Source organism: Poecilia formosa, unplaced genomic scaffold (genome assembly GCF_000485575.1).
Source record: "Poecilia formosa unplaced genomic scaffold, Poecilia_formosa-5.1.2 Scaffold521, whole genome shotgun sequence".
Lineage (NCBI taxonomy): Eukaryota > Metazoa > Chordata > Actinopteri > Cyprinodontiformes > Poeciliidae > Poecilia > Poecilia formosa.
Genome location: NW_006800460.1, coordinates 294740 through 311342, shown reverse-complemented (window position 1 = coordinate 311342; position 16603 = coordinate 294740). Strand labels below are relative to the sequence as shown.

Genomic DNA, 16603 nt, shown 5'->3' with positions numbered 1-16603 from the left:
TGCTCTAGTTGCTGCTCTAGTTGCTGCTCTAGTTGCTGCTCTAGTTGCTGCTCTAGTTGCTGCACGCTCTCTGAGCCTCCGGTTGCTCTACAAACTCAAACCACAGCTAACACAGCAGGCCAAAGTGAAACCGCAGCGCTAGCTGGTGTGGCGCTCTCCTTTAGCATGCATGTGGGGTTTGCAGCGTTAGCTGGCTCAGCACCAGCTTCAGAAAACCCCAGATAAGTTTTGTGGTTTTGTAACTAATATAAATAACAACAGGAAAGCTGATCATCTGGTTAAGATGAAATAATGTCTGATGGCGTCATCCTTTTGTTTCCAGCTGTTGACTTTGAGATCCCTGAGTTTCCTGAAGTCCCAGATGCTCCAGCTCCTGCTGCCCAGACCTTCTTCTCAGAGAAGGACCGACTGAGCAGAACCGTGTCCTCCTCTTCGTCCACGTCCTCCTGCTCCTCCTTCCACCTGCCCCTCTCCAAATCAAACAGGTGCTGCTGAAGGCAGGAGGAACATTTCCTCCACAGCAGCTGAAATGAACAGATCAGGGTTCAACACAAAGAATTATACCTAAACCACAGTGGTAGCTACCGCTAACAAAGAGCTAACTGCGCTAACTATAAGGCACTAATCATAAACATTTGTTCCATGTTGTGCTACGACAACATGGTTTTTAGCAGAAGCTAATGCTAATATGTTAGCTTGAGCATTAGAATATATATGGAAAAAGCCAGTTAGGGGAAGCACGTGCACTAAAAGTTTTCAAAGTGAGCAAAAACGGTAGAGTGTTAGGCTAAAGATTAGCTCTCCTATTAGCAGATTAACTTAAGTGTGTAATTTGGAATGTGTGAGGCTTATTGAATTATAAGTTTAAACTTTTGCTTTTAAAATAGTTTGTTGCCTCGTTAAGAAGCTCCTGGTTTTCCTCCCGTTAGCACGGCCTCTCAGGACAGCGGCGGCGTCTTCCGGGCTAAATCCGGTTCTGTTGGCAGCCGCAGCGGCACCACGTGGGGAAGCCCCGCCTCTGACCTGGCAGCCAATCAGAACGCAGCATCCAGCGGCTCGTCCGAGTCCAGCACAGCTCCAGCTCCCAGGTCGTCCTCTGGATCCGGATCCACGCAGGACCAGATCCCGACTCCGTCTCCCAGGGCGACGGTGCCAAACCCGGCCGCTCCGACGAGGAATCTCACCCAGAGGCAGAGTTTGGACCAGGCCCAGCTGGAGCCCATTCTGGAGGCGCCGCCTGATTCTCCCAAGGCGACTCTGACGATAGCGTCACCGTACAAACGTAAGCATGGCAGGACTACCGACTCAGCATTTTCACCTTATTAATATTTATGTAAATAAAAGGTAAAAAAGTTTTAAAAGTTGAAGATTTTTCCCCTGAGGTCCCAATGTGTGTCCTTCACAGTTTGAGGGTTTTGTTTTTTTTTATCTGGTATCAGTTGTTTATTTCCTCTTGTGGTTGTTAAAGCAGCACAAGAAGTTAGAAACAGAAACTAGTGATCTGGTTTTTAACATCCAGGATGTACACAGGAAACAGGAAGTTTCTCACACCACTGACCAAAATGTCAGCAGATCGATTTCCACAGCAGAGAGGGAAACATCTCCTCAAACTCTGAACCGTTTCTTACAAATGACCAGAATCTGATCACTTTAACTGGAAATCAGCTGATGGTTCTGTGACCCAGCCTACAGAATGGTTATTTACCTGCAACAGCTGACCCTGCAGCTTTTAAAAGGGATGAAAAATCTCAGCAGGTATCTGGGTCAGTATTTCTGACTGCTGCCCTGCAGAAGCAGGTCCTGCATCGGGTTCACATGTTCTCTCTCTCTCTGTACGTTTGGGCTCAATACGGCTGAAAAACCCATCATAATATAAACGGTTCATATCAGTCGATATCAATAATTATTGATTAGTTTTTAGTTTGAGATATTTGAAATGCCACCAAACTGGGTGTGACTTTTCCTGTTTTATCCGGTTTTTATTTTTTAGCAGTTATGAAGAACGGTGGGGAAACGGGTTCCTTAGCATGTTGTTGCTAGGCAACCAAAGAGTGAGTGAGGTAGTTGATGCTACCAACCTAGCTGAGCTGGCAATGACAGGTTGAGTGGCTAGCATCTCCCAGAATGCCGTGCGGCTCTATATATTGAATATTCTATCAGACATGTTATTGATTGATATCGATCAAGTGTTTATCAGGAATCGTATTGTTGATTTTTGGTCCAGTCTACTCTCTGGGTCTGGTCAACAGATGGTTGATCAGCTCATTTAACCACCTGCTCTGCTGATGAGCTGTCAGTCTGTGTTTCTGTCACCTTTTCTTATATTGAACCGAAACTCTGAATTCTGCAGCACATCTACATGTCAAAGTTGTCAAAGTCGAGCTAGCATAGCTAGCATAGCTCACATACTTCCTTTTACTCTGACAGGTTAAATAGCCCAAATTATTGTTGTTAATTTTTTACTGTGAAAGTTTGCAAACTGGATCTGTTACCCTTAACAATGAATAGATTATAAAATTAGCTAATGATTATTCCAATTATTGATTAATCTGATTTATTCCGATTAATTGTTCCAGCCTTGATGTAATTATTATGTAACTAAAGCGGAGCAGCAGAACTTGGTTTAAGGTCCATTTTGTTTGTTTCCTTTTCAGCGAAGCGAACCTTCAACCTGACCAAAACCAGTGAGCCGGTGGGATCAGTCCAGTTCTCCAAACCCAGAGCGCCGGGACTGCCCAAGGCTCAGGCTCCGCCCCCTCCAGCCTCAGCTCCGGCCGCCGACGCCACGACGGCGCCGGGTGCTCCGCCCACCAGCGTGAAAAAGCCTGCGCCGAAAAGGGGCGGAGTCAGAGCGCCGAGCTGTCCGCCGCCTCTCCCACCGCCTTCGCAGCCCAAAACGTTTCCCTCCATGGCGCAGTGAGGCGCCGTCGCACTCTGGCCCACTTCCACATCACTCCACCGATTGTAACGTTTTATCCCCAAACATGTCATTTATTTATTGTCTATTTACATCTGATGGTCTGCAGACCTGAAGCAGCTGTTGGTGTTCAACTGATGGAAGCTGAGAAAATCATCCCGTTTTGTGTTTCTGTTCGTCAAACTAAAAACACATGTAAATGAATGGAAATCTAATTAAAAATGTCTTTATTGTTCATTCATATAATCATCTTTTATAACTGATGCTGCGTAGCGGCACTGCAGGTGCTCTTACATATTCATAGTTCAGCTAATATCTTCATGTACAGGAATGTAATAAAAAACTTATAAACTCGTCCTTTAAAGGCAAAACTTCATAGAAACAATAAAGAAGGTGCACTTTGTGTTTATAGAGAAGATCTGCAGCAGCAAAGAGCAGCTACAGGGTTAGCCTGCAGCGTCCAACATGGCTGACCAGCAGCTAGCTGTCAGCAGCTAACAGCTAGCTGCTTCAACATGAAGGGAAGGGCATTAGAAAAGCTACAGTGTAAAAAATTAACAGCAATTATTTGAGTTTTTTTAGCTTGCAAGAGAAAAAAATATTTTTGTCTCATCTTCATTATTCATTTATAAATATCAGTTTCAAACTAAATATTTAGCTTTTAAACTATGTATATTTATATTCATACTAAATATTTAGCTCGTGATCTAAATGTATAATTTGAAGCTAAATAGTTTATTCCAAACTAAATGTTTATTTTGCAACTAAATATTTAGTTATTAAACTAAAAATTGATCCTCAAACTAAACGCTTAGCTCCTTAACTACATATTTACTTTGAAGCTAAGTGTTTGGTTTCATACCTTAATATATAATTTGGAGGTAAAAGTTTAACTTTTAATTAAATATTTACTTTCAACATTTAGCTTACTTAGCCTGTGAGCTAAATATTTAGTTTGCAAATTAAATATTTAATTTGCAGCAAATTTGTCTGAATTATTTAGTTTCTAGTCAAAATATCTAAATGTTCAGTTTGTGATGTTTCTACATGAACAACATGGTAAAAATAGAAATGAGCACCATTTTTTCTCTAACAGGTTAAATAACCCAAATTATTGCTGTTATTTTCTGACTAACTTTTCAAATGGTGAACAGAAACTGAAGGAAACTTTAATAAAATGTATTTAATTAACTTCCTTTCCTCTGACATTCCTGGTAAAACCAAGTCAACAAATCACCTTCAGACGTCGGTTTGCCTTTTGTTCGTCACTTTGCTGGTCTGTCACATTAAATCCTGATAAAATGTTTGTTTGCTTCTGGAAACAGGCAAAGCTCCTTTAAGTGTTTCCATTCTGCACCATTCTAGAAACTCTAGATCTGCCGTTTTAATAACTTCTGTTCCCTTTTTGTGTGATTTGTTCCTGAGTGAAATCAGTTTGTAGGGTTGCAGTTTGGTTCGGACTTCCTCTCACCCAGAACGTCGCTGCTGCAGAACAGGAAGTGTGAGGGGAACCAGGCGAACGGCAGGCTGTGTAACTTCCACATAAAGTCGTTTTTATCCTCCCTGAAGATGATCTTTTTTTGGCAACCCTTATGAGATTAAAAATTTGCTGAACTTTAACATGTTTGACCTTTTCTAGAAAATTTCAGAAATTAATTTCAAATTTTCTAGTTTTTGGTGGAAATTTACTCTTTTTCCATCTATAATATCCCTTATAACTTGCTGTATTGTTGGTTGTGCAGGAGACGCCACTTCTGCCTTTCTAAGATGTATATAATTGGATATAATTGTGCATCTTTTTGCAGCCATTTTCACTGTAGGCAGCAGCTTGTTTGGATTTAAAGTGACAGACGCCCTAAAAAGCTCATTCTTAGAGAAAATCTCCTGATTTTGTGCAACACCTGACAGACATGTTTGTTGTTGAGTCCTGACCTCTTCAGGAAGGTCACCGTCAACAAGGTTCGTTTGGTTCCTTCCTGTCAGACTTTGATTTCGTCCTCATCGTCCATGAAGCTGTAGGATATTTTCTTCCTCGGCTGACTCCGGAGCTCCTCCATCTTGTTCTGTCCCTTTAAGAGGCCGACGCCGTAGTGGCGTGCTAGCACGTCGGTAGCGCTCTGAAACCGCTCGTTCTCCATCCGGATCCCGACCCGCTCAGCAGAACCCAGCAGCACGTCCGGTACTTCCCCGGAGAATCCCCTCGCCGCGCTTTCCTGCTCACACCGGTGAGGACTCGTCCCGCCGCCGCCGCCGTCCTCCCTCAGCAACGAGTCCACGAAGGACACGGTGGCAGAACCGTCCGACCCGCACGCCGACTCCGCCTCCTCCGGGCGCCCGTCGATCAGCCCGAACACTTCGCTCATTAGGGACGGGCCGAGGTCAAAGGTGAAGGTGTCCAGGGACGTGAGGGAAGGCAAGGAGTCGGAGTACGCAGCGCGGGTCGTCCGTTTGGGTTCAGAGGTCACGATGGCGGCGGAGCAGGGAGACAAGATGGCGTCGGTCTGATCGGTGAGAGAGCCGCGGTGAACGTTGGAGGAGATGGACGGCTGCTGGCGCTCCAACCGGGACAGACGGGGCAGAGTGACGAACCCGGAATCCAGACCTGAAGAACAGAACCAACAGAACCATCAGAACCAACAGAACCATCAGAACCAACAGATCATCAGAACCAACAGAACATCAGAACCAACAGATCATCAGAACCATCAGAACCAACAGAACATCAGAACCAACAGAACATCAGAACCAACAGAACCATCAGAACCATCAGAACTAACAGAACCATCAGAACCAACAGAACCATCAGAACCAACAGAACATCAGAACCAACAGAACCATCAGAACCATCAGAACCAACAGAACCATCAGAACCAACAGAACATCAGAACCAACAGAACCATCAGAACCATCAGAAACATCAGAACCAACAGAACCATCAGAACCAACAGAACCATCAGAACCAACAGAACCATCAGAAACATCAGAACCATCAGAACCATGTTCTGTCATTTAAAATGACAACCAAACGTTTTGGTTTCTGGCTGAAACAAACTGAAAAGGTTTCACGGTGAGAGTAGCTCATCTCTGCAGACAAAGATCTTCTATCAGGTGAAGCCAAACAGATTTCTGTTCAGATGGAGGCGTTTCAACATTATTACCAGCATACCGTTCTTACAATGGAAAATATGACGGAAAGGATTTATCTTTTTATCACCGAGCTTCGTCAGCAGATTTTTCCTGACTTAAATCCACTAAATAACAAACAAAAATAGCTTCATTTTTTACATTTGTTTCTATCTTCTTGGCCTGTTGGTAACTGTGACTCTAATTTTGGCCCATTTGACAAAACATTTGTTCTCTGAGGTAAAACCTGTAGCTGCTGGTCCTCATGATGACGCGCAGATCCAGCAGGGGGCAGCACAGCCTTTCCTGGCAACTTTGGTACCAACAAGGGGCTGAAATGTTTCTGTTGGCCCTGCAGCCTGTGGCACCATGAGCAGAAAACCACCAGCTCGAATATTTTAGAAACCAACATGATCTGCTTTCCAACTCCTCCAAACTGAAGATGGAGTGAAAAATATTTTACATTTAAGATAAATAAAAACCTTGTCTGTAAATCTGTTCTACTCAGTGCTAACGGCAGTTTTAGCTTCACCTGGTTGTTTCTGTAAAAACACAAAAACTCATTTTCCATCCAATTATTACTCAATTAATCCAAACATAATCCCCAGATATGTTGCTACTAAAATGATTTTTAGCTGGAGATTAATCCTTTGCTACAAATGATCAAATATTCACTAGTTATTGACTTTTAGGCAATAAAATGTTTATTTTCTTTAAAAAAATGAGGGTTTAGCTACTAGATGAAGATGTTTAAGCAGTCGTTAGGTCTGGGGCGTGATTACTTTTCCATTAGTCTTGCTTGGTTTGGATACATTTGTTACCTTAAAAACTGAAATCATAATTCCAGTCATGTTTGCTGTTAGTTTGATGATCTTCGTATTGAGTACATTTTGTTTTATGATGTTTTATTTGAGCGGTTGTTTGATTCTGCGAACGCCCCGTTCATCTCTGCTGGGAAGCCAACATGACATCATCTGGGTTTGCTCTGCTATTTTGGGATTAAGACGGGGAGCGCCTCTAAATCCCAAAATTGTCCCAAGGCTCAACTTGAAATGTTTTCCCTTCAGATGAAACTGCAGCACTGTTGCAGAGAAAAACAAGGGCAAAGGTCAGATGAGTCAACCGACGTTAGCTTAACGCTACAGACAACAAGCTACCGTCTGGGTTAGCCGAGTTCAGTCCTCTAGAGACAGATTTGTCCAAGATGTCCTCATAAATCCCCTCGGCTCATAATCAGCAGCGTTTGTTGTGAAAACAGAGATGGAGCTGTCTGGGCCTCACACACAGCTCAAGCAGTCCTGTGTGTGTGTGTGTGTGTGTGTGTATGAGGCTCAGTTATTTAAATGCAACACCCTGCTGTCCTTTCATCTGCAGAGTGTCTATCAAAGTTTCTCTTGATATTTCCTCTCTTCGTACAGCTACCTGAACATTAGCCAGTGGTGGGCGCTCCTCTGCTAATGATTAGTGCTGAAGGGTTAGAGCAGCTAGCGTTTTAGTTAGCAGTACTGCTAACGGAAAAGTCCACCACTGGTTGACTGTGTCTCTGAGTAAGGTGCCAGTCATGTACTACGAACTTTTTATTTTCAATGGTTGTCTTTGTCTGACAGTTAAGCAGTTTTGTTAATCTAAAAAGTGTGGAGTTCAAGAGCAAAAACAATAAATTTCTAAAGGAAGGTACTGTAAGCCAGGTTACAGGGGCAGTAGCCCAGGGCCACAATTTTTGGGGAGGCCAAAAGATTTTTCTTTTTTTATTATTATTAATTAATTCGTCTTTACAGTTCATTACTTTACATGTATCAGTTAATACTAATGCATAAGACTACCTATTAATGTTCTGTCATTCCCACCATACTGTCCCCAGCCCAGGGCCCCCCGCCCAGTAAGTGCGGCCCTGGCTCTGAAGCTATTTTTGGCTCCATTGTTTAAATACCAGGAGATTTTTCCGACTCACCGTAGGAGCTCTTCTCCCGGTCCGGCGGGGATCCGGGGAACAGCGGCCTGGCGGTGGGACTCCCGTTAGGCGTGTCGACGTCCAGCCGCGGGAGGGAGATGGCGTTCTTGATGATGGGCGACACGGCGGGCGGCGGCGGCGACAACTCCTTCACTGCGTCCCGGGGTCGGTTGTCCGAGCCCCGCCGGATGTGACGCAGCGTCCTGGAGAAAAACGCGCCGATCTTGTTGTCGGGTGAGGAGACGGAGTCGGCGTCGCCGCCGTTGGCCGACCCGCCGTGGTTGCTCAGGAAGGACGTGTCTCCGAAGACGTCGCCGCCGCGTCCCACGTGCATGGTGTGGCGGAAGTCGCCCAGCGGAGGGCTGATCATATCCGCCGTCAGGTCGCCTTTATGGCGCCGCCGGCCGGGCGACACCAGGCCTTTGAGGCCGGACAGCTTCTCCTGAAGATTCATGACCACAGAACCTGGTTGATGTTCCCCCAGAAAAGATCCGAACCGAAACCAAAGAACAAACCTCAGCTCAAAGTTTGGTCCTAGTTCAAGTTTTTCCAAGATTGAAGGGCAAATCCAGGTCTGCAGGACTAAACTCTTCACCAGGCTCTGTTCATTATTTACAAACCAATTTCTTTGATTTGATGTTTCGCATCATTGAAGAAGTTAAAGAGGCAGAACCTGAGGGAACCGGGTTCAGTTGGGTTCCTGTTGGTTCTGCGGGTCGCTCCAGGATTTGGCCTGGAAACGGGAACAGAGCATCTATGGAGAGGAAAGACATCTGTGTTAAACCTGGAGACTCTGAGTGCTTTTCATCTGCTGCTGTAATAATGTAAATATGAAACATTGTAAATATGAAACATTGCTGCGGTTCAGAGACACAAATGCTGAGAATCAAAACGTCCCGTTTTCCCTATAATCTGTCCCAGAGGTTTTTAGGATTCCAAGTGTCCGCTGGCGTGGAACCGGCTAAATTTAGCCCACAGTCCTCCTCTGTGCTGCAAACCAGAATCTGCTTCTCATCCCCACATGGGAGGACTTCGTGCCTCTGCTCTTCCTGTTGTGTCTCGCTCACATTTCAGCAGCCGGACTGTCAGATGCTCATGCCGACGCCTCGGTCAGAACATCAGATCAGTGCAGGAACAGGCAGAGTCAGACAGGAAGAGATGATAATTACTGCAGCCGATGCTCAGATTACTGACTATAAAACCCACAGAACGCTGCAACGCGGAGAGAACTGACCAAAAAATCATTTTATTATTGATTTTTATGGTTGTATTGTAATAAAAGTTCAGAGTAATTATTACTAGTAGCCCAAACGATACATCGTAGAAACCTTCTCTTTAATTCACTCCACTCAGGACTTGTGCAGGTCAAGGGTCAGGAAAAGGGAAGCTAATATCTCTGCAGACCCCACACATCCTGGACACTAACTGTTCAGTTTTTAGTTTTGACACAAGATAAAAACAATAAATATTAACCAGCCTATTAGTTTTAGAAGCAGTTTCTCTTCAGTCTTAAACTGATGCTTTTCTAACTTCCTGCGGTAGCTAGCTGTTATGGTGGAAAATTAGCATTTTTAGCAACTTTTAGTAGCTTTAGCAATATAAATGGATCGGACTGACAGATATATAATAGATAGAGATCATATCTCACTATTACTTTTTAAAAATAACCTCTAAATTTAACTACAAAGTGGTTTAAACTCGTAACGATGCGAAGCTAAAAACTACTGATATTTTTAACTACAGTTTTATCAACATAAATAGACCAGACAGACAGAAAAATGTAAAATATGTTTTTAATTATTACTTCGGTTTCCCTGAAGCAGGACTGCAGCTGAAACCGTCTTATACAGGTTTGTTTCTGCGTCTATTTCAGTAAAGTTTCTACATCCGTCAGGCTTCAAACCATGAAGGTAGATAAAGTTCAATTTTTAACTCTTATTGTTTTCCATCACTGTCCTAGTAATTCCTGTTGATAATTACAGTTCATTTTCTTTTTACACTTTATCTCTACTGTAAAACCTTCTGCTTAGTTCTGCTTTTGTTCATGTTTGCTGCCTTTCTTCTTCTTAAGTCTTTGTAAAACCATGCAAACTGGCTTTTTGCCACATGTTTTCTGTTCCAGAAGAGTAATTGATATCCCGTCTAAAAATATTTTGATAGCACAAAGAGCTAAAAAATGCCCCTCTGTTTCTCTTTAGAGGTTTTTCACAGCAGCTAAACGTCTCCAGGCCTCCCACACAACCAAAGCCCAGCCTGGCGTCATTAATGAGCCGCTACGGTTCACAACACGCAGGATGGCATCAGGGCCGAGGCGGCCCCTGTAATTTGCCGCTGACCGCAGACCAGGCTGGCCCTGCGCCGGCTGCCCAGGGCGGCCGCTGGCAGAGGGGCGTCGCAGACATGCAGCAGAGCAGCGCAGGCGATGCAGAGCCAGAGGAAAACGGGATTTCCTAAGTTTTTAAAGTGTAAACTCGTCCCAAACAGCTGAAACCAGAAGTTTGCATACAGAAAAGACATACTGTTTTTTCACACTGAGATGAAACCAGAATAAACTTTTCTTGTTTCAGGTAAATTAGGATTACCAAATATTTTTCTATTTGCTAAATGCCAGAATAATGAGAGAATTTTAGGCAATTTCTATAACTTTATTCAAAGTCAAAGGTTTAGACACTCTACATCATGTGAATTTTCCAACTGCGTTTCCATTTACAATAAAATGTGAAATTGAAATGACAAAACAATTGCCCACATGGAAATTTAAAAAAGTCACATTTTTCCATGAGTTTTTGTGCCAGGATGAGGCAGTTTTTCAGCTGAATCCAAATTATTTCACTAAACTACAATAGAAACGCTTTTTTCACATCACAGGACTCACATGAGCAACAACAGGATGTTACTACTGGCAGAAACGACAAAGACAACGACAGGAAGTTGTAGGAGGACAATTACGTTGCATGTTTTTTATGTCTTATCACGTAAACAAGCTTATTCATGTGATTTTAATTGTGTTTCTTATTTAATGGAAAACCGCATTGTTTTTTTTATATTGGCGGATAATAGATCAGGTTTGTCGCACATTTATAATGGAAATGCAGCTCGTGTGAAAAAATGCATGTCTTTTTATGTAGTGTTTGTAAACTTCTGGTTTCAGCTGTAACTCCAGGAAACGCAGGCAGGCGTTCCTAATTACTCTGAGGCAAACCGCAGATGTAGTTTATCTGGATAAAATCCCATTAAAAGACCTTAAACACAGCAGGAAGAACCTCCAAAACTTCCTGCCAGGTATTTAATGAACAACTCTTCTTCTCTGCTCCTCGCTGAAACGTTTATTATTAGCTACGCAGAATCATAGGGATTCAAAATGCCATGAAATATCACAAAAACAAGCCTGACAGCATTAAATCTGAAGCTTTAATGGTTTAATCCCAGATTGTCTGTCTTTGTCTTAGAAAACAGAAAAGTAGGGAAGCGTTGACAGCAGCCTGGATTATCCTGTAATCCTCGTCTCTCCCATCATCCCTCTGCTCAGAGCCTGTTAGCTGTTAGCTGACCTGCCCGTCAAAATCTAATTAACTTCAACAAATTAATTAGAGCAGAAAACGGGGAAAATACAGCAGAGAAAAAACGTATAAAATTTAGAGGAATTAAAGCTGTGAACTCATGAAGAGTTCAAGAGAAGCTTCCCCAGACAATTTAACAATATTTAATATTATTATTTATCACTAATTCTCATTGCAGACAAACTGTTTTAAAAAACATTTTATTGAGGATTTTCTGACATGAAAACAAACTGTTTAAAGTCTTTCATGAGCAGTTATTAGCATGAGCATATGATTCAAATATTAAATATTTTCTCTCTTTTATCTGCTGTCCAACCAGAACAAAACTATAAAAAACAACTCCAGCGTCACTACTCATTTTTAGCTTAGCGCTTTAGCTAACATTGAAAACATTTAGAAAACTTAGCTTTGCCTGAATTAATTTCTTGGCATAAATTATAAAAGTTAAATAATTTACTTGGATATTTTTGTAAACCTTCAGCTGAATGACGTCAGTTTTGGCTTCTGACTGTTAAAAATTCTTCAAGTATTTATACATTTATATTCATGCTATTATTTTAAAGTCTGTTTAGCAGTTTAGCATTAGCTTCTTTGTCTTTGTCGTTTTCTTCAGTAGTTCTTTGTGCAGCGCCCCCACAGGCAAGGAGGGGAACAGGTTTCTCGGTTAGTTTGGTTGTTATGAACTGAAACAGCTGAAAATGTAATAAATGTCGCAGTTTTGGTCCCGGATCAAACTGAATCTGCTGGATTATCAGGTGGGAGAACAGCCTAAAACTTCTTTTGTTGGTTAGTTAGTTAAATTCAAGTTAATTAAACTTTGTTTTTTTTAAAGCTAAACTACCAGATGAAGAACTGCAGTCCGGTTTTTCTCTCTGATTTCAGTCTTCGTTCCAATGTTCCCGTGTCGTTTGAGCAGTTTATTCTTTGGATGGTTTTGTTAGATGTAAACCAGAGTAACCACAGTCTGAAGGGAGCCGTGTGTGTTTGAACACATTCCTGAGCAGAGCATCACTCGGTGGAGTCTCCATTACGACCATCTGATTGAAACCATGTTTGGGATCTTTCTCTCCTCCTCCTCTCTGCCATCCTCAGCTCCTCTAAATTACATCAGGTTTTCATTTGTCTTGTTCTTAAATTTGCGTGGATTTCTGCTGGTTTTCAGTTAAATCCACATTCGATTGAATATTTTAGCTCCAGTCTTCCTCTCCTCTCAGTTACTCACCAACCAGGTGAACAAACACGCGATAAGGCCACGATTTTCAGGGCCACCGCTTGACTTTCAATTACGCTCCTATTTTCACCATCGGCGCTCAGTCCGAGTCCAAGAAAAACAGCCCTACGTTTCCTCTGCAGCCAAGAAAAAACACTCGCATGCCTCCAGAAAACGTCCAGCCTCTCCGCAGCGCTTTGTTTCCTGGCACTCCTGACTTTCCTTCTTTGTGTTTGTGTTTCTGTCGACTTCCTTCTGTTCTCGCCTTCTCTCTCTGACTTTTTACATGTTACAGATTAAAACTGTTCAGTTCTCAGGCCCAAATATCGATGCTGCTAGTCACAGATTAATGCAGGAGGATTATTAAAAAGCTCCAGATTCAGATTTAATCAAATCTACTGACATTATTAGACAGTTTCTATGACTGATGACACATAATGAGCAGTGGCGTCCCCAAAAGGTGGCCATGGGGGGCCTGGCCACCGCTAGAGGAGTTTCTGCCTCTGTAATAAATCATATTCATGTCATACAAACCTTACAGCCTTGTTTTTTAGTCAAGACATAAATATAAAACCCAATAAATACATAAATAAGTGAATAAATTCATATGTCATAATTTAATCCATCCCAATAAACATTTTCTGAGTGATGAGAAGTAAAAATCACTATAAAAGGAAACAAACTTTATGCTCACAAACAACTGAAGTCCTACTCTGTCTTTGTCTCTGTAAAAATCTCCCTCCCTTTTTATTCACAGCCAAATTTCCATTAAAAATTTTCTTTTTTTAAATTCTGTAACTGCTTGGAAAGCCCAGTTATTATCTATGCAGGTTTTATGCCATCATAAACGTTTGCCCTTTAATCTGCAGTCATTGGTGTCAGGACCAAATTGTGTGCTTGAAGCTCTTCACAACACAGTGCGTCTGTTAACATGGGGTCAGAGGTCACTGACAGTCGACTGGACTGTGACCATTTGCTGACAGCCGCCGGTGATGTCAAAGGTTTCCAAACTTCACACTGAGGCCAAAGACAGCAGGAGAAACGCAGCGAGCTCAGCCGTGTGAAAATCAACACGGCGGGTCGAGGAGCGGCCGATTTTCACGTCGGCCGCGTCAGTCACACCTGGAGGTCACGAGGGGTCAGAGGAATGCTAGGACCTCAGGAAACGTTTGTCATCAGCTAGCAGCGTGCCGACGCTACTGGAAATCATTTGGCTACAAGGAAACATGCCTGTGCTAACCATCTGCTGCCACGTGATAAATTACCCCAGAAGTTATCGCGATAAACGATTATATTGTTGTTTTGAGACCATTTTCAAGAAAACATCCTCAAAGATCAATAAACTTTAAATTCTATTGAACATTTAACTCTGGAACTGGAAGATATTTTAAATATCCAAAGAAATAAAAACAACAAATCCAGTTCATCATGAAGTTTCTGCTAGTTGAGACTAAAATACCAAACTGAAAACTTTTATCATCCAGTAGAAAGAGAAAAACAATAACTGGAAGTGATTGAGTTTTAATTGATCATGTAGTGAATTGATTTGTTGCTGACGGCGACGGCCTGACTGGCGGCTGCAGAACCGGCCTGGATCTGTCCCAGCCTGATTGGCTATCGGGTTTTTGCGCCCATCTCTGGTTTTTATTGATCGGTGGTGTTTGTTTGCTGCAGCGCTGCAGCCTGACGTGGTGGTCCCGGTGGGGTCAAAGGCCACCGAACCCCAGGATCACGCCCACCTCACTGAGCCCAGCTTGTTGCTAAATTTAAACCCTCCGGTTGTTTAACGTGTTTCACAGAATCAGAGGTTCCACAGGCGTGTAATTACAACCAAAGCCCTGCTGAAGTGTGGAAATAAAGTGAATTATTGCTGCTGCTCCTGTTTGGATATGAATCTGTGAATCTGCTGCAGACGGTTTGATCATTAACACCAGAATAATACGACTTCATCTGAAACTGCACCTAATCTGCTCAGCTTCAGAAAACAGTCTAATTATTAATCCCAGAATGCCACAGCGGTGATAGGCTGGAATAACTGCTATTTTTGCTCAGCCTCTTGTTCCTGTTTTTTTGTTGTTTTTGTAAGTTTTATCTTTAACTTTCTGCTGGTACACCTGAATAAACGTTATTTCTGTTCTATTCTTGTCATCTTCGAAGTGGAAAAATGTTTTTGAATTGATGTTCATGCAGCAGCAGCAATGAAAGCGGCTCCAAAAGCCCCTGAATGAATCACACTGACTGCAGACAAAGCCTCTGCATGACCAGGAAAGTTCAAATGAGTTCACATTTACCTAAAAACCAGGCTGGATTCCCGCTAAGCGGTTCGGACTCTCACCTGGCCGCGGCGGACCGGGATCAGGGCGATGAGACGCGGCGGCTCCAGGCTGGCTGTGCTTCCCGCGGACAGGACGCGCGCTTCGGGTCCGGGTGGTCCGAGCGAGCCGCCGGAGCTGTGGGTCTGTCCCGCCGGAGAGTTTGGGTCTGCGGGGCGGAAAGGGGCGGGCTGAGCCTCACATACCAGCAGAACCCTGGGAGAGCCGCTCCAGAGCTCCACATCCAAACCCGGCGGTCAGGATCGATCACTGATTTATTCAACTAAAATAAATCAGTTTCCTGATTTTAATGTCAGCAGACGTCATCAGATGAATGTCTGCTGACTTTCAGCGCGCTGAGAAATTTAGGAAACATTTTAGTCATGTGGAATAATTAGGACACCCTGGTGTTACTTTCTGATTCATTTTAGCAAAACTGAGACATTAAAGGTACATTTATTAAAAAAAAAATCTCTGTTTTTACATATTTCCTAAGACTGTCTCCATGTCATGACAGTTTGTTGTGAGATAATCTGTGAAAAAATCTCCTCCTGACTTATTAATAAGTCCTCCCGTCAAAAACAGCCAATCAGAGCCAGGAGGAGGGGCTTAACGCTGCCAATCAATCTCATGTACTTGCTGCCAAATGTGATAATGGCAGATAAACACCTGTTACAGGAAAACCATTTATCCACCATCATCAGTCACCAACTAGTTTGAGCGTTCACATGCTAGCTGCAACATATTAGATTGCAACTGACAGCGCTAAGACCCGCCTCCTGACTCTCATTGGTTGATTCTAGCTCGGCGATTCTTTTCTAGTGAGAAATAAAAGCAAATCCTGGGTATCAATGACAGAACATCATGACTCAGCATTTAGGAGGTTTGTCCTGTTTAAACCTCAGACAACCACAAATCCAAAATGGCTGCAGCGTGTATAAAAAGTTACACAAATAAATGCTTTACCAAATATAACAATCCATTCTAAAAATCCAAAATGGCTGACATGTGTCATCAGCTGCACCTGGTTACCAAACTGCATTGTTATTTCACTCCTGTAAGAGCCATGATGTCACTTCCTGTTTTCTAGCTTCCTCTATGAGACTCAGATCTGTTTAAGAAGCTTTTATAAAAGGAATCTCTCTGATTGCCATTCACACTCCAGTCCAGTAGGTGGCGGTAAGTTGGTTTGTTAACCAACAGTAAAAATCCAGAAAAAGAAGGAGAAAAAAAGAAGAAGTTGCTTTTGGACGCACAATAAGCGGTGAGTTAATTTTGTTCAGTATTATTAGTAAAGCCTCTCATTGTTTTAACTATTTTAACCGATTTTACAAATTCAGTTTCCAAACCTTTCATTTTGCTAAAGCTAACCCTGTTAGCTCAGCGCTACCAGCTGCACCAGAACAAGATCCGGAAATCAAGGCTTTTATAGTTTAATGATTTTATGTGCTTTGTATTAATTATCTTTTGAAAACAATATTGAAGCTAAAGCTAAACCAAACATCTGTTTTGGTTAAATTTGGGGTTTTG

The 16603-nt window shown here is 42.7% G+C and overlaps 2 protein-coding genes across 4 annotated transcripts in view; one reads left to right on the top strand and one right to left on the bottom strand.

The window, feature by feature from the left end:
• The window catches only part of sh3bp1 (SH3-domain binding protein 1), a 24180-nt gene extending 21026 nt beyond the window's left edge, over positions 1-3154 (top strand). The window contains exons 16-18 of one of the 2 annotated variants that reach the window (XM_007540160.2): positions 323-485; positions 930-1282; positions 2655-3154. In XM_007540160.2, coding sequence (XP_007540222.1) covers positions 323-485; positions 930-1282; positions 2655-2920 — 782 coding nt within the window. In that variant the 3' untranslated portion in view covers positions 2921-3154. The remainder of the gene's footprint in view (positions 1-322; positions 486-929; positions 1283-2654) is intronic. The other variant, XM_007540161.2, reaches the window with a different exon arrangement.
• A 930-nt stretch (positions 3155-4084) lies between these two features.
• On the bottom strand, positions 4085-15583 carry cdc42ep1a (CDC42 effector protein (Rho GTPase binding) 1a). Of its 2 annotated transcripts, none has more exons than XM_016664872.1 (3): positions 15053-15583; positions 7992-8745; positions 4085-5519 (listed from the first exon to the last, which is right to left on the bottom strand). In XM_016664872.1, the coding sequence occupies exons 2-3, from the start codon at positions 8443-8445 to the stop codon at positions 4897-4899; spliced, it is 1077 nt and encodes a 358-aa protein (XP_016520358.1). In that variant the 5' UTR covers positions 8446-8745; positions 15053-15583; the 3' UTR covers positions 4085-4896. The 2 variants fall into 2 exon arrangements, with proteins under 2 accessions (XP_016520358.1, XP_007540220.1); XM_007540158.2 differs by having other exon boundaries at positions 15097-15583.
• Between the last annotated feature and the right edge of the window lie 1020 nt (positions 15584-16603).

What these genes read in the sequence shown, in the direction of transcription:
- cdc42ep1a (XM_016664872.1), bottom strand. Translation starts at nt 8,445, where the DNA reads ATGAATCTTCAGGAGAAGCTGTCCGGCCTCAAAGGCCTGGTGTCGCCC. An exon ending in CCGGGAGAAGAGCTCCTACG is followed by an intron (nt 5,520 to 7,991) that starts GTGAGTCGGAAA and finishes TCTGTTCTTCAG; the next exon opens with GTCTGGATTCCGGGTTCGTC.